The sequence below is a fragment of the Sturnus vulgaris genome, chromosome 29 (genome assembly GCF_052056855.1).
Source record: "Sturnus vulgaris isolate bStuVul1 chromosome 29, bStuVul1.hap1, whole genome shotgun sequence".
In the NCBI taxonomy this organism is placed as follows: domain Eukaryota; kingdom Metazoa; phylum Chordata; class Aves; order Passeriformes; family Sturnidae; genus Sturnus; species Sturnus vulgaris.
In genome coordinates this window covers 5,933,330-5,954,788 of record NC_142271.1, presented here as the reverse complement: position 1 = coordinate 5,954,788, position 21,459 = coordinate 5,933,330, and the positions used below count along the sequence as shown (strand labels likewise).

At 57.0% G+C, this 21,459-nt stretch overlaps 1 protein-coding gene across 1 annotated transcript; it reads left to right on the top strand.

Moving 5' to 3' along the window:
• Positions 1–568: 568 nt before the first annotated feature.
• On the top strand, positions 569–21,334 carry LAMB3 (laminin subunit beta 3). Its single transcript, XM_088180212.1, has 22 exons — positions 569–641; positions 1,064–1,218; positions 9,038–9,152; positions 9,314–9,387; positions 9,489–9,668; positions 10,147–10,210; positions 10,466–10,641; positions 10,898–11,021; positions 11,295–11,483; positions 11,563–11,718; positions 12,163–12,362; positions 13,216–13,327; positions 13,719–14,091; positions 14,615–14,775; positions 15,335–15,543; positions 16,428–16,631; positions 17,206–17,350; positions 18,138–18,345; positions 19,299–19,440; positions 19,577–19,753; positions 20,104–20,257; positions 20,654–21,334. Exons 1-22 carry the CDS (start codon positions 593–595, stop codon positions 20,788–20,790), a joined length of 3,504 nt encoding a protein of 1,167 aa, XP_088036338.1. The 5' UTR covers positions 569–592; the 3' UTR covers positions 20,791–21,334.
• Positions 21,335–21,459: the final 125 nt, after the last annotated feature.

Genomic DNA, 21,459 nt, shown 5'->3' with positions numbered 1-21,459 from the left:
CACCTCTCTGCAGGTGAGGCAGCCGCTCGTTTAAAGCCTGCGAGGCTCAGCCGAGCTCAGAGGCTGCCGGGGGGGACACGGGGACAGCGCCGGCACCGCGGCCGTGCTCCCGCAGGGCAGGTGAGGTTTGGGAATGCTGCGGGTGTGTGCTGGCAGCGTTTCCTCCTCTGGGCTGTCCCACGGGGCTCCTTTCCCTGCAGGGACGCTCACGGGAGGTTTTTATGGATTTCTCCTTTTCCTGGGATGAGTTTGGATGTGGGATTGACTCTGGGAGCGCAGGGCAGGGTGGTGGGGGCTGTACGGGCTGTGTGTGCTCGCTCCATCCCCTCCCTTCCAGCCCCGCATTCCTGCCCGGCACCAGCGATCGCGGGCTGGGACAGGGGCTCGTTGCATTGCAGGCGAATTCAGTTCGAGCATCTGATTTTCCTCTTCATTATTCTTGATTCCCCCACCCCCATGCTATTCTGTGTAGATTAATTAAAAGTATCTCCCTATAAAATGAGAAGGGAGGAGGACCTGGGCTGAGCTTTTGAACCGACATTTTCTGCTCTTTTCAGTCTCTGCAAACTTCCCCAGGCGTGTCCGTGGGCGAATGGAGCCTCTGTGCCAGCTGTGGCCGTGGGCAGTGCTTGTCCTGCTGGGTAAGAACAGAGCACAGCTGGCTGAACAGCAACGCTGCTGCTGGGAGCTTGGATTGCAGTGCTGGGGGCTGGCAGGAGGCTGCTGCTCTGGGGACAGGGGACACCAACCAGGGCTGGCTCTGGGGACAGGGGACACCAACCAGGGCTGGTCACTTTGATGGGAAGACACAGAGCATCCTTGCAGCCCAAAACCTGGGGCCAGGGCAAGGAAGTGCTTTGGAAGTAACTCTCAGTACAAAGCACTGCTATTAAAACAGAAAGGTACCTCAGGGGTGAAGCACCCATCTTTGCTGGCATGGGCAGCAGCTGGGGAGGTTGCCCAAGCATGGTCTCGTGGTTGGTTTGGTGCAGCAAAGAGCTCCCTGTTCTGGGGGGTGCTTGGTGTCTGGCACCAGCCCTGATCCCTTTTCCTGCCGTTCCAGCTGCCCCACAGCTCCTGGGAGCACAGGGAGCCTGTTCCCAGGGAGCCTGCTACCCTGCCCCCGGGGACCTGCTGCTGGGACGAGCCCCTCACCTGAGAGCCTCCTCCACCTGCGGCCTCAGCAAGCCCGAGACGTACTGCACACCCCATGGACAGGTACAGCCCTGCTCACCCTGCACCCCAAACCTCCCCGAGGGATGGGAGTGCCTTCATCCATCCCATCCTCTCCTCTGTGATGTGTCCAGGCTGGGGGGGCTGTCCCTGCCCCGTGGCAGGGGTGGAATGGGATGAGCTTTAAGGTTCTTTCCAACCCAAATCATTCTGGGGTGCTGGGATTTGTCCCTGCAGTGTCCCCTGGAGCCCTTCTCTGTCCTCATGGGAGAGGAGCTGAGTGTGAAGGCAGGGACAGGGCACAGGCAGCCGAGTTCTGGCATGAGCACTGTGTGTGAAACATCCCAAACCCTCCTGTCCCTGGACATTTTAGTTATAAACTAAACTCGTATTTTACTTGTCATAAACGGGAACATTTCAGGTCTTTCACAAAGACTTGGAAAAGCTGCTGAAGTGAACAACTGTTTTCAATCTTGTGTGGGGGCAGGAGATCCTGCTGGGGGACAAGGCTTCATCCAGCTGCAGATTCCCAGAGCTGCCACGGAGGCAGAGGGAGAGTTTGAGGGTAAATCTGCCTGGGCACAGAGCTGAGAGCTGCAGGGGTGGTGTGTCCCTGGTGAGAGAACTTCCTGCAGCCCTTCTGGGGCTGCTCTTAACCCCAAAAGTGCCTTGGGAAGAGCCCGAGGGTTCAGTGCAGGACAGGCAGGAAGGGAGAGATGCTCCAGAGGGAAGGAGGTGGCAGCTGTCCAGTGGGGCAGTGTTTTCTGAAGCAGTGACTCAGCCTTCTGCTTTTAATTGCCCTGCATGCACACTGAAGGCCAAGATGTGGCTGTGAGTGCATTTGTTGTGGAGCCAGTGGTGTTCTGGCTGGGCTGGAGAGATTTCCACTCATCCCTGAGCTCAGGGAGGGGGCAGCTCCCTGCCCAGAGGGGTGTGAGCACCAAATCCTGGATGCTGGGCTGGCTGCAGCATCTCTCCCCCCTCAGGTCCTTTTCTAGGCTGACAGTCACAGTCAGGCATTTCCTCCACTCCCTTTTTCTGGAGCTCTTCTGCTGCTCTTAGGGGTCAGGATTTGTGCTCACCACACAAATAAACTATTTCCTGTGGCTTAATTAGTTTTTGCTTCCAAATTTCTGCTTATAGATGAGGAAAAATGTGCTCATAAATGTGCCTCTGAAATCTTCATTTAACAATGATTTTGGCAGTGGCTTTTATTTGAAAATGAGGCATGGGGGGCTTGTGCTTGGGAAGTGAGTGTGGACAAAACCCTGATTAAGCTGCTCATCCCCACAGCAGCTGGAATGGGCTGGAATGGTGACCCCCTTTGCTGACCCTGGGAGCTCCTTCAGAGGGCATCACTGTGATCCTCTGCATCATTTGCAATCTTTGAAGTGGAGCCTGGCTGTGCTACCCCTGCAGCAGGAATGACCTGCTGGGGGCAGTGGGGGAGTGAGGGTTCCTGGAGGAAGGCAGGGAGCAGGGCTGCAGTGCTCCCTTCCAGGCTACAAATCCCCAAACTACTCGGTTTTCATATCCCTCATCCCTTGCCTTACAAGTACCGGGGTTAAAGGACATAGATCATTAACATAATTAACATTACACTGAGTTGGATTCTCCAGTTCCAGCTCTGGGAATGGGGCCTTTGCTTCTTCACATTTTGCTCCTTTATTGAAATGAGAGATTCAGAGTTACTGATGGCAAATCCCCCGATTTCTGTTCTGCAGCTGTAATTGCTGATGGAGGTTTGATTATAGCAACTCTCAACTTGGGAGAAATCCCCACGGGTTCAGCATTTCCTAATTTTTCCCTCCCTTTCTCTACTTCCCTAATTTAAGCAAAACTGAACTCGATTTCTCTATTCCCATCCTATAAAAAGCAAGCAAGTTTAATTTATAGACTCTTAGGATCCTTTTTTGGTTACAAGCCTTGCTCTTGTTCGATTGCCAAATAGGTACAAATCTGGAGGTGGTTTTGCAAGCTCAGCAGAGGGCATGAGATGAGGGGTTGCTGTCACTGTGCAGTGCCCTGCTGGCCCCAGGGCCCTCTTTTGCAACTCTGGTGGTCACTCATCAACTTCAGCCTCTGCTCCATTGTCTGCCCCAGCTGCAGATCCCTCTAACCTTTATACTTTACACTCCTGATTGCTCCATCCCTGCCCGGGGGCTCAGCCCGGTGAAATCCGAAAAGGACACTCAGCTCTGCCATTTATAGCACAGGGCAGTGAGCAGGGCGGGGATGGGAGTGGGAGCAGGCAGGCCAATGGTCCAGGCTGGAAACCACTCCGTGCTGGGGAGGGAAACTGAAAATAAAACAGGAAAATAAGCGAGGTTGGGCTTGGAGCCTGGGAGGTGCTGAGGGAAGGCTCGGTGTGAAAGACTGTGATGGACTGAGGTGTGATTCAAGCCAGTCAACACTTCTCTCCTTTAACTGTAGAACATAATCGATGTAAATATGTATATTATATATGTAAATATGTATATTATATATGTAAATGTGTATGTTACATATGTAAATACGTATGTTACATATGTCAGTGTAAATGTATGCACAGCACTGAGGAGCAGAGCAGCTCCCACTGGTGCCTCCAGCCAGGGGTGGCTTTCACAGACACCTCGAGCATCCCTGCGAGATCCTGTGGGAGCAGGAGAGGAGGCAGGACAGGAGCAGAGCTGTGTCCCTGAGCTGGTGGTCCTGGAGCAGGTTGGGGGGTGTGACTGGGACTCCTCACCCTCCAGCCCTGGGACGCTTTTGATATTTAAAATGTTGTTTGCAGAGGATTTTCTGCCTTCTGCCAGCGGATCTTTGTGGGCACTCGGTGGATGTGGAGGGTGGGCGGTCACTTTGTCAGCTCTGGTGTCAGGGTGACATGAGATCATCCACAGGGGACTGAGAGGAGAGCTGCCAGGGAAGCCGGTGGGAGCCAGGAGGGAGATGTGAGCCCCTGGCACAGCACAGGGTCCCTGCTGCTGATGGATGCTGGCAGCTGCCTGGCAGGGCTGCAGCATCTCCGGAGCCTCAGCACCGACTCCTCTTTGGCTGCTTCCAAAAATACCGGCCAATGTCTGCCAGGAGGGAAGTGCCAGACAGGTCTGGAGCCTGGCTAGTGCTCACATCTGCTGGGCCACCTGGCTGAGTCACTCAGGGAGCTCGGAGCCCACCCCACACGCTGGAGCAGGGGAAGCTGTGCTGCCCTGCTCACCTTGTTCCACAGCAAGGTTTACAGGGACAATGCATGCCCAGAATCACGAAACAGCTGGGGCTGCATGGGACCAAAGCATGGCTTCTAGATGGGCTTTTTCTTCATCAAGTCAGGGGTTTGCACTGAATAATTTGTGTTCCTGATGGGCTGAAGGTAATGCAGCAACCACAGGCTGCTGCTCAGTGCTTATCTCATCAGGCACGCCCTGCTCTTTGCTGCAGGGATGTGCCCCTACCTGCCAAACAAAAAGCCTTTTTCTCATTATTTTTTCCCTCCTCCCTTTCCTGTATGTCATTTTTTTGGCCCCACGGCTGCAGACTGACACATGCTGGGAGACATCTCGTCACTGCCTGGGAGCCGAGCTGCAGAGGCAGCAGGACCCGTGTGGAGTGTGGGATAAGCTGGTGCAGTTTGGGGTTTGCAGCCTGTCAAATCATCCTGGCAGATTTTAGATGAAGTTTTGCTGATGTGAGAACAGATGGGGTGAGGAAAACAGCACCCACGTGCTTGCTTTTAAGCAAGGGAAAGGAACTTCATTTCCTTGAGCCTCATCCCTGGGGTGTTTGTCCAGCTCGTGTCTTTACCCCATCTCTGCTGCCCCTCTGAGTCTGGGGTAAAGCCAAGCTGGGGGGCAGAGCTCTCTCTGTGTTTTCAGCATAACCTTGGAGATAATTTTCAGTGTCATTTCCAACCAGCCAGGCAAGGAAGTGACATTGGTGTCATGGCAAAGGGAACCTCAGGCCAGGCTGGGATTTTGGGGTGTGTTTTGTGGGACTCACTGATCCCGTGGCTCCCTTTCAACCCCCTGATTCTGTGGTAGATCCGTGGTCCAAAACTGAGTCCCAGTCCTGTTTAGTGAACACCAGTTCCTCACTCGGAAGTTTAACCTCGGTGACAGAGCCATGGGAACTTCTGCTGCTTTTCCCATGGCAAATGTATGGATTTCTTCCCAGCAGGACAAGCCTTGCTCCAGGAGCCTGGCACAGCCATGACCTGCAGATAACAGTGCTGGAGTAGAGAATTGTCCTGAAAAATGGGTTGGAACAGGGAATTACATAACCTGGCTTTGCCTTGGCCTTTGTCCCCCAGGTAACTTAGAGCTGCTGCCCACCCATGGTTTAATAACCCTAAATCCCAGCGTGTGTATAAATTTCGGATTGTTCCCAGATAAAATCGGGATGGTGATTGCTGTCCCCATGGAATATTGGTTGTGTAAGAGCTGCCTGGTGGGAGGCTGAGTGCCAGCAGCCTGACAGACACAGTGCTGTGTCCCTGCCACGGGCTGGGACCCCCGAGGTCTCTGCTCCAGGGCTCAGCTTCCCTCTCTGCTGATGAATTAGTGCCGTTTATTTTGGGCTGAGCTCCTGTGCCAGGAGGTTTTTTATTTCAAGGCCTCTCTGCTCATGTTAAAATGGCAGCAGGAGCTCCTGAAATAACTTTGGTCAGGGGCCATCAGGTTAAAATGGTGTGAGATCTGCTGCCCTGCACGAGCAGGGAGGCTGCTCAGGAGCTGGGTCACAGGGCCAGGGCAGGAGGGGGGAGCAGCACAGCCCTGCAGAGCTGTCACGCTCGGGCATTTTCAAGTTATTCTTTGTGGACTTTCCCCCCTTCCATTTATTTCTGAGACACGACTCTATTTATTCCGAGCACAGTAGTTTTCCCTCTCACACAACTGTCTTGTGAATTATCTTTCAAAAGTCTGGAATGAATTTCCCTTCATCCCAGAACCTCCATAACCCATTTTTTGGGTGACTCTGGAGTAGCTTGGAGGCACAGAGGGTGAGAAGTGATTTCCTTGCAGACCCACAAGCTCTTTTACCTTCCTAAAATGGCCCTGGCAGCCCCCAGGTACAATTCTGTGCCTGGCAGGGAGGGGAGGACATGCAGGGAGCCAGCGCTGCCCCCGGGGTGGCTGACCCAGAATAGATCCCAAAACCTTCCTTGCCATTTATCACGTAATTGCTTGCCATGTATCACATAATTACCATTTATCGTGTAATTGCCATTTATCTGTGAGTGCTGCAGCCCTGTGTGCTCCTGGCCCAGCTCCCAGGGATCCACTGAGCCTGGTTAAAAAAAAACCATAAATGGAAAAGAGCTGGAAAAAGGTACGTGCTGGTAAATCTCTCCTCATTTTGGGCTGTCATTTTTGGTTATTCCCTCTGTCCCAAGGAACTTTGAGACACATAGTCACAGCTGGTAAGAGCAAATCCTGCTGTTGTGCAATACAGGGGTTTCACAATTTACTCTGAGGACGTGAAATGAATTTGGCTTCCAGTGTTAATTTTAATCTTAATTTAAAAACTGACAAAAAGGAAAAAGAAAAAAGGTGATTTTTGCACCCAGCCAGCCCTGGGTTTGTCTCACACAGTTGAAGTTTCATTTTGCCTTAGCACCACTCTGGAAGTGTGGCTGCAGCTGCCCTGTGGCTGCTGTCCCTGGCTGGGTGAATGATCTCATAAGTATGCACGAGTCATTGCTAATGAATAATTTAGCCGAGATTAACCTTTCCCCTCGCAGAAAACTTTCCTTTCTCCTTTGCTAAGCACAGTCAGAACTGGTGGGAAGTTAAATCACCGCTGGCAATTGTTCAGTAGATTATTTCTGTGGATAATTCCTGCAGCTCCCTGACAATTTGCTGCTCGTGGCCATTATCTGAAATGAGTTCTGCCTGGACCTGATTAAGTTATTTGTGATTCTCACTGGTAGAGAAATTGCATGATTACATATTTTCAGTGCTATGTTTGCTTACTTTGTGATATTGTTATACATATTGTAGTTTGCCAACTCTTGTGCTGGGGTATTTATAGACAGAGAACATAAAGATTGTGGAAAATCTGGAAACAGATGGGTTACAAGGGAGGATCTCAATGTGCACCCAGCTGGGGAAGGGTTCCCAGGCCGGGGACAGAGCAGACTCAGGTCTGGGCTGTGTTAGGAATGAAAGCACAGACTAATTTTTGTAAACCAGAAATTAATTTTTAAAGGGGAAACCAGAAATTGTGGTGTCACCGTGGCCCAGTGGCTGCCACCTCCTGCTGCCCCCTGAGCACAGCCCTGGTCTGGCATTGGGATGGATTTGGCTCCTCTGTTTCAAGCAGCCCGTGGATGGTTTTAGCTCGGGGGTGGCTGTGAAGTGCTGCTTGTCACTTGTCACCCCTGTGTCACTGAAAGCTGATTCCCCACTGGGGACACAACCTGCCCGTGCCTCTGGTGTCACTGCAGCCCCTGCCAGGGCATCTCATTGCCCTCCCCCTGCCAGCTGTGCCCCTGCCAGGCCCTGTCCCCTCCTGTCCCCCAGACCCACTGTCCCCAGGGTGACCTTTCTGAGCCACCAGGGCCGGCTCCTGCCATCTCTGGCAAACCCTGCTCATCCTCCCTAATCCCTGAGGCTCTGGGATGTGTCAGTGTGACAGACGTGTCCCACTGCTCCATTTGGGAGGCTCCTCTGCTGCTCAGGCCACTGACAGCTCAGATTCCCACAAGGTTTGGGTTGGAGGAGAGGATGCAGTTCCAGTGCCCTGTGATGGGACACCTTCCACCATCCCATCCAGCCTGGCCTTGGATGCTTCCAGGGATGGGGCAGCCACAGTTTCTCTGGATAACCTGTTTTCCACAGGCTGGAGGTGCTGAGCCCTTCATTTCATACCTGAGCAGCATCTTTCCCCTCCCAGTGGCCTCTGCAGTCCCTGGTGTTTGCTCCAGTCGGGGCCTCCCTGTATCCCCCCGGGATGCTGCTGTGGGCTCTGGCACCATCTCCCCAAATTCCCCACCACCATCTCCCCAGATTCCCCATCCTCCCGGGCCCTGCCCTTCCCCACCTTGGTCCCACCTTGGCTGTCTCCATCCCAGTTTCCTGGTGGTCCTCGCCCAACCTGCTCGCCCACCCCGTGCTGCCTCTCCCCTTGGCTGCTGTCCAGCCCTTCCCCGCTCCCGGCTCTTGCTCAATCCCTTCCCTGCTCTCTGCCCGTTCCTGAGCCGGCTCAGGAGCCCCGCGGTGGTGGCCGCTGGTGCCTGCAGGGAGCGTTGCCTGGTTAGCGACATTTTGGGTATTTGTTTGCTCCCCGGGGACCCTTTTCTCCCGACCCCACATTCCCCGTGCTAAATCTCTGTTTACTCCTTGGATTACTTGCACAAGTGAAGGGCTGAACTTTGAGCCACTCGACTTCCACCCCCTGGCTTCTCACCCACTGCTCGCTCCTGCTCTGCTCCCCGGGGAGAGCCCTGGGGGCCGAGCATCGCCCGGAGCCTTGGATAGGAGAGAAAAGCCCTTCTGTCCACCAGACAGCCCTGGGCTCTGTGGAAAGGGCAAACCAGTCCTGAAAAGCTGCAAAGGGCTTTTCTATCGAGTGTTGGTGTTGTGGAAACCAGAGGGTTGCTTTAAAAACCGCGATTTTGATGGTTTGCCAAAAATCTGCATTAGTCAAAAGCATCTTTGGTTTAGTTTTTAGTCCATAAAACCTTGAGTTGTGGTTTTTACCAAGGTGTGGAAGGGAGCACTTGAGGCCTGTGTGTTGGCTGATCGTGGTCCTTCATCTCTCTCTAACTGAGCTGTGCTGATTCTCCTTGGTCCTTACAGCATCCACCCCGCCCTTCCTGCTCCTCCCTGAGCCCTTTCCCTCTGGGATGCTGGGATGGTCACTCCCGCTGTCCTCTCTTTTGCAGTGGAGCATGAAATGCTGCAGGTGTGACTCGAGGCTGCCCCACAGCTACAACGGGCACCGCGTGGAGAACGTGCTGTCCTCGGCCGGCCGCGCACGCTGGTGGCAGTCCCAGAACGGTGAGGGGCACTAACTGCTGCCAGGGACGTGCCCGAGGGGAAGAGGGAATGGTGCTGGGCTCTGTAAATGGGGAGGAACGAGGAAATGACTGGCCTGACTGGTTATTACTGTCCCCACGTCCCCAGTGTGTCCCTGTGACGGTGCCCGTCTGTGCCCGCAGGTGTGGAGCGCGTGTCCCTGCAGCTGGACCTGGAGCAGATGTTCCAGCTGGACAGCGTCGTGCTGCACTTCAGGGTTGGTGTCTGTGAGCAGCTCCTCTGCCCGTGAGGTGCCAGCTGTGGTGCCAGCTGTGGTGCCAGCCCGTGTGTCTGTCTGTGTGTCTGTCTGTCCCGCAGTCACCGCCCGCAGCGATGCTGATCGAGCGCTCCGTGGACGCTGGCAGGACGTGGCAGGTGCTGCAGTACCTGGCCTCAGACTGTGCCACTGCCTTCCCCCGTGTGCCCCGCGGGCCCCCCGAGGGCTGGCAGGACCCCCGGTGCCAGGAGCTGCAGGGGCACCCCGTGCACGGGGGCACGGTAGGGACTGGGGGTTTGTGGTAGGGACCCCACTGTGGTCTTGGGGTTGGGGTGGGTGGAAACCTCACACATCTGGTGAGGGATGGAGGTTGGAAGCTTTGAACACCTGGTGAGGGATGGGGGAGGTTGGAAGCTTTGAACACCTGGTGAGGGATGGGGGAGGTTGGAAGCTTTGAACACCTGGTGAGGGATGGGGGAGGTTGGAAGCCTGGTACACCTGGTGAGGGATGGGGCCCGTGGCACCCAGCACTGCTGAGGGCAGTCCTTGGGAAGGTTCCTGCTCCTCTGGCAGGAAAACCTCTGCTGCTCTGTGATGGGTGAGCTGTTGTGTTGGACTTCCTGTAAAATCCTCTGCAGCTCTAAAGGCTGTCCCTGTGTTTAGTGACAGAGCCAAGTCCAGAGCACAAGGTGCCCAGAGCAGGAGCAGAGAGCAGCTCGAGTTCCCTGCTTTTTAACCTGCGTTTTTTTCCTCTCTAAGGTGAAATTCAGTGTCCAAGACCTGGGATCTACAATCAGCTCCTCTCTCAGCCAAGCCATAGAGAGTAAGCGATGGGGCTCGTCCAGAGCTGAGCGGGGAGAGGGGAATGAGGCTCCTTGTGCAGGGATGGGGAGAGCTGAGTTGGGGTAACCCCTGGGGGACCCTCAGCTGCACATCTGGGCTCTCAAGGAGCAGCCTTTGGTCTTTGCTGCTCTTTGTGCCAATTCCTCCTTCCCTTGCTCCAAACCCTCCCCACCAATTGCAAGGAGCTTCTGCTGGGCCCCTGCTGCCCCTCACACCCATCCCCTGTCCCCAACAGGGCTGGGACCCTTCACCAACCTGCGCATCAACTTCACGGAGCTGCCCCACATCCCTCGCCAGGGCTACCACGCGCCCAGCACCTTCTACGCCGTGACGGAGATGCAGGTGCTGGGGAGCTGCTTCTGCCACGGGCACGCCGAGCACTGCAGCCCTGCAGGGAACCAGCACAGCACGGTGAGACCAGGGAGCTGGGCAGCACTGGGAGGGCTCTGCAAGGGGCATGGGGAGCACCGGGATGCCAGGGGTCTGGGCACTGCTGGGATGGCTCCACTGCCTGCCTGGGGTGCCCCTGGGGACACTTGGCCACAGTGACCAGGAAGGGGCTGTGGGAGGCTCTTTGATGGGCACTAACTGGAGAGGCAGTGGGAGGGGGAGGCTCTGTCCTGGGTGCTGTCCCCAGGGTGGGTGACACGGTGTTGGTGTCACACAGCAGGTCCCCGGGCACTGCGTGTGCCAGCACAACACGGCCGGGCCGCACTGTGAGCGCTGTGCTGCCCTGTTCAACGCCCGGCCCTGGGCACCCGCCGAGGACAGCGACCCCCACGAGTGCCAGCGTACGGCCAGTGCTGCCCCCGCCCCAAATCCTGCCCGGCCCGGCGCTCCGAGCCCCTTCCCTGGGACTCTGTGGGGCTGGCTGGTGGCACGGTGCCTCGGCACCTCTGCCTCTCACGGGCTGCAGCAGTGCCAGCCCCCGGTGCCACTGTGGGGCTGTCACCGTGTCACTGTGTCACACGGGAGCCTTGGGCACCCTCTAGTGCCCCTGCTGCTGCTGCTGGAGGGTTTGCACGGTGCCAGCTCCAGCTGAGACGTTTTCTGGGGTTTTTTAGGATGCGACTGCAATGGTCACTCGTCCTCGTGCCACTTTGACCCCGAGCTGTACCAGGCCAGCGGCGGGGCCAGCGGGGGCGTGTGTGACCACTGCCAGCACAACACCGAGGGCAACAACTGCGAGCGCTGCAAAACCAACTATTTCCGTAACCCGCGGCGGGAGCTGAGCCACCCCGAGGCCTGTCTGCGTGAGTGACACCCCAAAACCCCCCAGCACCTTCCCCAGGACCTGCCCCCTCACCTGGGACATCTCCTGCCCGTTTGCAGCGTGCGAGTGTGACCCGGATGGCACCGTGCCCGGCTCTGCCTGCGACCCAGGCACCGGGCGCTGTGTGTGCAAGGACAACGTGCAGGGGGAGCGCTGCCACCTCTGCAAGCCGGGCTTTGCCCAGCTGGCCGCTGCCAACCCCGCTGGGTGCCGCAGTGAGTACCCCCAGGACACCCCCCTGCCCCCGGGGTGCCCCCTCTGAAAGGGACCCCGCTCCTGCCCAGCTTTGCCTTGGGGTTTTCAAGCCAAGAGCCCGGTTCGTAAAGGTTTATAAAAGCTCCTTGTTCAGTCTGGGGGTGGTTCCAGGTGTAAGTTTAGCAAAAAGCACAGGGCAGTGGGGTTTGGGGGGTGACCCCAGCGCTCAGGAGGTGATGCCACGCAGAGCAGGGCACAGGTCAGGGCACTGCTGTGACCCCTGGGCTGGGGGATGCTGAAGCCCCTCGGGCTCCAATTCCTGCTGCAGCATTTGGGGGGGCTGTGGGAGCGAGGTGCTCATCTCCTGAGCTCGGGTGGGAAGGGACAGGGACAGAGCCCCTCTCTGGGGGGCTGCGGCTCCTCCAGAGGCTGCTCCTGCCACAGCCAGCCCCTCCCTGTTGCAGGATGCACCTGCAATGCCCTGGGGACGCGGCAGGACGCGGTGTCCTGTGACGGTGACACCGGCAGCTGCTTCTGCCTGCCCAACGTGGTGGGCAGCGACTGCGGGCAGTGCGCGGCCGGGCACTGGGGGCTGGCCAGCGGGCAGGGCTGCCAGCCCTGTGCCTGCCACCCCCGCGGCTCCCACAGCCCCCACTGCAACCAGGTACCCCCAGCCCGCCCGGGCAGCCTCCTGTTCCTGCACCAGCCTTGCTTTTCCCCTCTCCTTTTTCCCCTGTGCTTGCTCTGTTCTCTCCCTTCCCAATTCCACATTTCTGCCATGAGGGACTCTCAGGGTTTGTGCCGGGGTGGCACGGCCATGGCTCTGTGTGCCCTCACTGGGGACCTGTCAGAGCCTCAAACCCTCCTGCAGGGTGGCTGCTTTGTCCTGTCCCATCCACAGGAACCTTCACAAAACAGCCGTGTGCTCCTCAGCGCATCCCACTCCTATTTTCCTTCTCCTAATTCTTAGAAAACACCACGACAGATTATTCAGGAAAATGAAAGAAGGTGGTAATTATTGAGGCAAGATTAAGTCACTTTAACAAGCTTGATATTTATCAAGGAAGTCCTAATAAGACATCTTCATACAGGCGAGGGAAGTTAATTATGCTCATTTGTCAATGAAAAGCATGTGTGCCACTTCAGGCTTAAGAGGCAACTGGGAAAATTAAAGTTAAATGTAAAAACCCCAAACCATGACAAATTCTAAGAGCCTAAGATAGGTTCCAAACAAGCGTGGGGAGGAGACCTGAGATGGCAAAGCAGCTGCTCGTGGGCGATTGCTTTGTTTTTGAAACAAGGCTGAACACCCTCCTCGTGGTGCTGGGGCTGCCTGGAGCCTGTTTGCATCCTGTGCCTGAGCTGCAGCCTGGCACGGGCACCTCGGGCATGCCCTGGGCACAGACAGGCAGGAGGAAATGGTCCATGGGCTGGTTGTGGTGGTCAGGAGCAGCGGGGGGAGAGCTCTGCCAGGGAAGGGTCTGGCACTGGGTGTCCCTGACGTGCTCCCCTCTCAGTTCACAGGACAGTGCCCGTGCAGGGATGGCTTCACAGGACAGACGTGCTCGGCCATGGGGCAGCAGCAGTGCCCAGCCAGGCACTACAGGGACGCACGGGGAGGGTGCACAGGTACGGCTTTGGTGTTTCCTGGGGGAGATCATGGATTACCTGGGAAAAGGAGCAGCTGGCCCACGTGCTCACATCCCCGTCCCCTTGCTGCTTGGCAAGAGATTTCTGCTCTGGAACAGAATCCCAGTTCATCTCCAGTATCCACCAGTGCCCTCCCAGCAGCCTTGGGCGAGTCCTGGGCCACCCCGGACTGGTCCTACAGGGTCAGGGGCCAGCTCCGGGGTCTGGGGGCTCTTCCCGTTCCTCTGCCTGTGCCACCTTGGTCCTAGCTGCTGCAGGAGCTGGCAGGAGGGGGTGGATGTCAGCTTGGGTTGGGACCTCATTAATGCTAATTAAGAGGCTGCTTTTATACAGATACAAAATTAATGACCACCACCTTTTCTCATCCCAGAGTGTGACTGTGACTTCCAGGGCACGGAGGAGCCGGGCTGTGACCGGGTCACGGGCCAGTGCCTGTGCCGGGCCGGGGTCAGCGGGCCCCGCTGTGACCAGTGCCAGCCTGGCCACTGCGGCTCCTACCCCGGCTGCCAGCTGTGCCACCCCTGCTTCAACACCTACGGCGGGGACGTGCAGCGCCTGCGCCAGCGCCAGGCCGGCCTGGCCAACGCCACAGCGGGGCTGTCCCCGGGCACGGGGGGCTACCAGCCCGGCCCCCGCCTCTCACAGGCGCTGCAGAACCTGCAGCAGGCGCAGGGCATCCTCAGACACCCCCCTGGCACTCAGCAGCGCCTGGCCCAGGTGGGCAGCACGCTCGCTGCCATCAGGTGAGGGATGGGTGAGCGTCCCTGCTCCTCGGGGAGCTGCGGGGGTTTCTCTGTCAGCTCCTTCCGCGGCTTCTGCTTCGGTTCTGCTTCGGTTCTGCCCCTGCCAAGCCTGGCTCTGCTCACAGGGAAGCAGCAGAGCAGCGATTCCACGCGTGCCTGTCCTGTGCAGAATGTCCCCAAGGCAGGGGGAGCGTGGGTAGTGTATGGTGACACTCTCAGGGCTGTGTGGTGGCACTCAGGGCTGTGTGGTGGCACTCAGGGCTGTGTGGTGGCACTCTCAGGGCACACCCAGCATTCCTGGTCCCTGTGTGGCCACAGCCCTTGTGTTGGGGGTCTGCAGCCCAGCTCCTCTCTCTGCAAACCTGCGATGCTCTGGCGTGTCCTGGGCTGTCTCTGGGCTCTGAAGTGCCCCTTTGCCAGGTGCTGGCAGTGCCCCAGCACAGGTGGCTCTCTTGGCCCTGCTCTCTGTCTGCAGGTGCTTTGCTCTCTGCCTAATTCACATTTTGTTCTTTTTCTCTCCCAGGGAGCAGGTCCGAGGCATAAATCCCGACCTTCATTTCCTGGATGTCACTGCCTCTCTATCGAGGGAGCTCCAAGCCCTCAACAGCAGCTTGTTGGTCACCAGCTCCCAGTACCAGAGCAAGAAAACCCAGTTTGAAAGCAGCCGCAGCACGGACCTGGCAGGTACAGCTCTGCAGCTGCAGCATCTCTTAATTTGCAGTCATTAATTTATCTCAGCGTGGCTGCCTGGGGTTTCTCAGGTGGATGAGGAGGGGTTTTTACCCTGAACAGCCTCAGGACAGCAAACAGATCTCCCGTCCCAGTGATGCTCCATGACCTGGCTTTCATACTCTGGGGCATTTGCTCTGTTGTTTTGGGGCTGGCAGCTCATTCTGTGTTCCTGTTCCCCACCAGCACAATCTCTGCTGCCAGGGAGGGGTGGGAGGGGGCCAGCCCTGCTGGGAGAGTGTCACTGAATCCATGAGGCACCGAGAGCACGGAGGCTGTGCACACATGGAAGGGACTTTTATCCCAGCCCTGAGTTCAGTCCTTCAGGAGACCTCGAGCTCGCTGAGGGAACGGCTGAATGGTGTTTGGAATTAAAAGGAGTTTTTGGTGATGCCTTGGTGACTAATGCCTGGCTGCACCCTCTCCTGTGCAGGGCAGGGCAGAGGCAGAGCCTCCCCAGGGGCTGAACTGCCTTTCTGAGTCATTTGTGCCATTTTCCCCTTTATTCCCACAGGAGCCTTCCAGACCATCCGCTCTGCCTACCAGAGCTCCAGCAGTGCCAGCAGCCTGGCCCAGGGAGCCCCGGGGCTGCTGGCCCAGGCCAGGGAGAGCCGCCAGAGCGCCGCGGGGCTGGAGCGGGACCTGGCTGGGGACACGGCCAAGCTGGTGGCCCTGCAGGGCCAGCTGGCCTCAGCCCCCGACCTCACCCCTGTCATCAACCAGGTGAAGATGCAAAGGGGGTTTTTCACTGCTCCACGGGGTGTGCTGGTGTTCAGGGGTGTCCTGCAGAGCTCAGCAGGAGCAGGCTCATCCTGCAGCCCCTCTCCTCAGGCGTGGCAGGACAGATTCCTGTCCAGACAGACGGGGCTGTAGAATTGGCCCAGCATCCCCTGCCCGGGGATCCCAAAGCACTGCCCCCCACCCCTCCCAGCCATACCCTGGGGACTCTCTCCTGTCACTTCTTGTATCTCCAAGACCCACTTTATTTCTGGGTGAGGTTTCTCTTATTTCTCCTTCACTGCTTTGTTATTGCCATGGAGATCCATTCTGGTTGCTGTGGAGACCACCAGCCTCCCCTCTCTGCTGCTGGGGGCACCAGCACGATCTGAGCCAGCAGCCTGGCCTGGCCTGGCTGAGCACATGGCCCTGCTGCCCTGTGGCTTTGGGGGAATTCTGCCAGATGCCACAGTCAGAGCTGCTGCTGCTCTCCGGGGGCTCCTGGTCCAGTTCTCCCCCAAAGCAAGCAGGGCACATGGGTCGTTCTGCAGAGATGTTTGCTCCACACATTGCTGTTGCTCATCATGAGCCTCTGGGGCTTGGCTCCTGTTTCTGCTCCATTTTGGGCAGGTGAGGCCGTGCTGATTCGGTGTCACTGGCTCAGGTGAGGGCATCCAGCTTTGGCTGCCCTTCTCTGATGGTGGCACATCTCAGTGCTTTGGGCTGTGCCACCTGTGTCACTGCCAGCCTGCTGGGCTCCCTCCCGTGCCCACACAGCCCTTGTAGTGTGGGCTCAGCAGTTCCCAGCTCCCTGGGCAGGGTCTGCCATCCCTTAGGGCTGTGTTCACCTCCCGAGCTGTGCCCAACTCCAGCTGTTCTCTCCCGCCCAGGTGTGCGGAGGGGCCCGAGTGGAGCCGTGCACCCCTGCCCGCTGCCAGGGGCTGCTGTGCCCTCGGGACAACAGCTCTGTCTGTGGGGCTGGCCAGCCCTGCCACGGCCTCTTCCCGCTGGCCAGGGGGGCCCTGGCTGCAGCCGGGCAAGCGGCCAAGGAGTTCAGCAGCCTGAGCGCCCGGCTCCGGGACACGGCACAGCTGGTGAGTGTGGGCACTGCCCGTCCCCCTGCTCACCCCAGACACAGGGAGGGATACCCACCCAAGGCTTGATCCCTCGGGCAGCTTCAGAAATGCTGGGATTTTGGAGTGGGAGGCTCCCTGCTGGGTGTGTGGGTCCTGCTTCCCCAGCTGAAGGCACCTGAGGGGCACTGGACACACCACAAGGAAACCTCTCTCCCTCCTGGGGTGGGGTCAGTATGGCAGAAAGGCTGGGAATGTGGAAAACTCCCAGATTCTGCAGGTTTGGTGCATTTGATACAATCAGAGAGAGTTCAAGAAGCTCTTGCAGCCTCTTTCTGTGCCTTGCAAAGAGAAAGTGAGCTTTCAAAGTGATTCAAAACCCATTTCAAAGGCGTTTTTAAAAGCTAAATGGAGCTGTCACTCTTTGAGAGCTTCCTTCGCAGATCCAACCCTCAGCCTTTAACATTTACAATCCTTTAAAGCTCTGGCACGGGGAGAGCAGGGAGCAGCATCGTGCGTGGCCCAGGCCAGAGCTGGGGCAGGGCTGTGGGCTCTGGTCCCGGCAGAGGCACCACCAGCCCTTTGCTGTGTGCAGATCCAGAGCACGGAGCTGTCAGCGACTCAGATGCAGCGCAGCACGCGGCGGCTGGCGGAGCAGCTGGGGGTGACCAGGACACAGATCCAGGGCGACGTGCGGCGCCTGCGGCAGCTCCTGCAGCGCCTGCGGGGCTTCCTGGCAGGTACCTGGGGCGCTGCAGGGCATGGGCACACCTGGTGTTCACACTGAGCTCGGGAAACACCTCCAAGGTCACCGAGTCCGAGCTGTGCCCCATCCCTGCCTTGTCACCAGCCCGGAGCGCTGAGTGCCACGTCCAGGCGTTCCCTGGGCACTGCAGGGATGGGGATTGGCAGCCAGCAGGGACCTGATGCTGCAGAGGGGTTCTCTGGCCACGCTCACTGATGCAGACAGACAGACAGACAGACAGATGACCCTCCTCTGGAGCAGGCTGTTAATCAGATGAGAACTCCTTGTTGTCCTACAAACCGATGGGATGACTTATTGTTCACAGAGAGATTGTAATAACATAATGAGCCTCCTGAGCATTAGCTGAATAAGAAAACCAGGTCATTTCGTGCTGCCTGGTGTTAATGATGAGTGAAGATATTTCTGAGCTAATCGCTGGGATAATGTCCCTTGGGCTCTGCCTGCCTCTGATTTATTAACTTGTATTTGTGAAATGAGAAAAGGCTTGTCTTGAAACACATCCTCATCTGCTCAGTGAGGGCTGCTGGCTGCTCTGGGCTCAGCCATGGTGTTGCCAAATCCAAGGCATCACTTCGGCTGCTTCCTGGAAGTGTTGCTGGTGTGAATGAGAAGTGCATGGAATTCAAGGAGGTGAATTCAGAAGGGATCCTGGCAGCTGGAATGAGGAGATGTGTGTGAGATGTGCATGGGTGGCCGCCCTCCTCCTCCCTTGCGTTTGCACTCCCACCTGCCCTGATGCCGTGTGTGTGCTGGCTCTGCAGACAAGGACACGGATCCTGCCTCTATCCAGGAAATCAGTGAGTCAGTTCTGTCCCTGCGCCTCCCCACGGACGCTGCTGCCGTCCGGAAGAGAATGGCCGAGATCCAAAGGCTGGCGACGGCGCTGCAGTGCCCGGAGGACATCCTTGCCCAGACGGCCGAGGACGTGGCCAGGGCCAAGAGGCTGCAGCAGGAGGCAGAGCAGGCCAGGTCGGTGGGGGTTCAAGGCCTTTGGCAGCTGAGGCTCCCTTGGCTGGGGTGGAACTGGTGGTTCTCAGCTGGGTTCAAATCTTGCTCTGCCCGAGCTGTCCTGACTTGCACAATCTGAAGTTTTAGGCCAGGATCTTCTGTGTCCATCCAGCGTCTAAAATAATGAGTCTGCAATCTCCAGACACCTCCCTGGGGACCCAGGGTGAATAAATCTCCCAAGAATAGATCCTGTTATAGATACCAGGACAAGAAGGGTTTTATCAAAAGCAGTGGAGGCTTTTCTCTTATCTCGAGAGCCTGTCTGGGAGGTGACAGCGTTGCCCTGGTATTAGTTGGTATTGGTGACCTACATCCTAATTGCACAAGAGAGCATGGGGAGAGTCAATGGGCTATTTGTTTTCTGGGTGAAAGTTGGGAGAATTATTCCATGGTCCCTTAAAAAGTAATTACAGGATGTCCTTGCCAATTTGGAGCATCTGCTTTGTCACAAGTTGACTTGCAGCAATACCCCAGTGAGAAGGTCAGCAGGATTAATCTGTAAACTCCTTGGCAGTGTCTGACACCTGCTTAACCTGCTGGAAGTGATGAGACAGGGGAGCCTGGCTTTCTCCAGAGCTCTGTCACCCACCCTGAGCAGGGAACTGTTCATTGGAACTGCCTCTGTGCTTATTGCTTTGATACCTTGTCATGCACCATGAAATCAACGTTTCTGACTAGTTTTTAGGACGGTTTCTCTTCCCTTCTTAGTTAATCTCTCCTGAGGCTGTGAGGTGGAGCTGATGTTCCTCTCACAAGGAAACCTGGAGTGCAGACCTGTGGGTTTTGGGGGTGGGAGATTGCAACCTCCCCTGTAGCAATCCTCTCTTGCTTCCCAAGCTCCCTGATTTTACCTCTGTGACCTGAACTTCCTCTCTGTGCCCTTTTCCACGCTCACCCCTGGCTGCTGTCCCCAGGAACCGGGCGAATGCCGTGGAGGGCAGCGTGGAGGAGGTGCTGGGGACCCTGCAGAGAGCCAACACCGGGCTGCTGGAGGCCCAGGGAGCCCTCAGGGGCTCGGGCTCCTCGCTGCGCTTCATCCAGGAGCGCCTGGAGGAGGTGAGGGATGCCCAGCAGCTCCCCAAAATCCATCCTGAGCCCTGTTCCTCGTCCTGTGCTGCAGCCAGCAGAGCTGTCTCTGCACAGGGACGGTTTGGACGTGGCTCCCTGCTCACGGGGACCCCTGTGCCCGCAGATCGAGGCTGTCCTGGGGCCAGCTGAGAGGAACGTGGTGGCCGTGGGGGCCGGGCTGGCCGGGCTGGCCGAGCGGCTCTCGCAGCTGCAGCAGAGCACGGAGCAGAACCGCCTGCGGGCTGGGGACACGCGGGACACGGCGGGGACAGCGGCTCAGCTGGCCAGCACTGCCCAGCAGGTACGGGCTCGGGGTGTGCCAGCTGTGCCAGCTGTGCCCTGCTCGGGCGAGCCCAGACCTTCCTGTGCAGGTCCTGGCTGCTGTGCTGGCACATCTCAGCATCATCCCGCTGCTGAATTCCTCCGGAGTCGTTCCCAGCCCTCATGCCCTTTGCTGGGAACTCATTCCTGGGTTTTCCTGCCCGAGGCAGAGCAGCTCGAGGAGCTGTCTGTCAGTCCTGGAGTGCATCACAAACTGTCACACATTGCTCTGGTGCAGTTCCATTTAATATCCCAACAGGATTCAGCACTGGAAACGCCCCTTCCCCACAGCCTGGATCTCACCTGCAGTGTTTGTTTGCTTCTGGCCAGGCTTTTTCCCGGGTGAAGGAGCTGTACTCGGAGCTGCAGAGCAGGATAGGGCAGGGCCCGGCGCTGGGGGAGCAGGGCAGGAGGGTGCAGAACATCAGCCAGGAGGCAAAGGATCTGCTCCAGGAAACCATGGGCATCGTGCTCAGGATGCAAAGTAAGGCTCTCACAAATTCAATGTCATCACACCCTGGGCAGAGCTTGGGCTGCTGTGGTGTGAGGGAAAGGAGTGAGGAGGCAGACAATGCACTTTGGGCAGTGAGGGTGGGATCTGGGCTGTAGCTCGTGGTGCTGTTCCAGGAAATTGAGTTTTCAAGGGTGCCACCATGAAGGGAAGCCCTGCCTGCAGTGCCACTGTGCTCCCATTTTCCTCCACTCACTCATTTCCATTTTTTGGCACTCAAAACTAATGGCAGTGGTGTTTTGGGGCTGGTTTAGAGGTGGGGAGCAGAGGGAGTGCAGGATGTTGGTTTTCCTGCCCCGTCAGAGCTGTGCAGGAGTGAGATGGAGGCTCAGCCCAACCCCACCACGTAACCCTGCCCTCTCTCCTCAGCTTTAGAGTCGGAAATTCAGGAAGGCAACAAGGCTCTGGTGTCCAGGATATCGCAGCTGTCGGGGATGGAGGAGCGGGTGGGGAGGATCCGGGACATCATCAAGAGCAAAGTCGCCTACTACGAGAGCTGCTCCTGAGCAGGGGCTGCCCCGGGCATCTCTGTCCCCTCTGCACACACAGCCTGCTGCATCCACCCCCATTTCCCACTGCAGCTCTCCTGTGCACAATACCCCTGTTTTTAGCAAGTGAATTTTCCATACCTCTGGGAAACAGCTGCACTGAAGGAAAGGAGCAGCCCCATGGAGTGGGTTGGACTGGCCAGAGCTGCCCAGTGGCTGGAGGAAAACGGGGCCAGAGACATCAGGCTCCCGTGCAAATAAACACATCCACAGGTTCTTATTTCCAGAGGGCTTTAGAAACCAGGACATTATTTTTTTTCTTCTTTTAGCCAATTCAAGCTCTTTAAGCTGAATTTCACTGTTCAAATTAAAGCCCTCCTGTGGGGTCTTCTAAAGCTTTTTATCTGTGCTGCAGTTAATTCTTCAAACATGCCGTGGCTTCAGTACTTCCCTCTGAGATCTTCCTTCAAATAAGCAGATCAGAGAAATGGAGAATTTTATCTCCCTCTGTACAACATACCTATATTTATGCAAATTAGAGAAACACAGGCTCATAGTCAAAGGTGAAGTCAGATGTCTTGTTTGATTTTCTGCCACAATCTGCTTATTTACCACAGAACATTTTGCCAGAAAAACACCAGCAGGAGCAGGTCTGGGATGCACAGGGAAGGCTTTAGGAGGGACTTA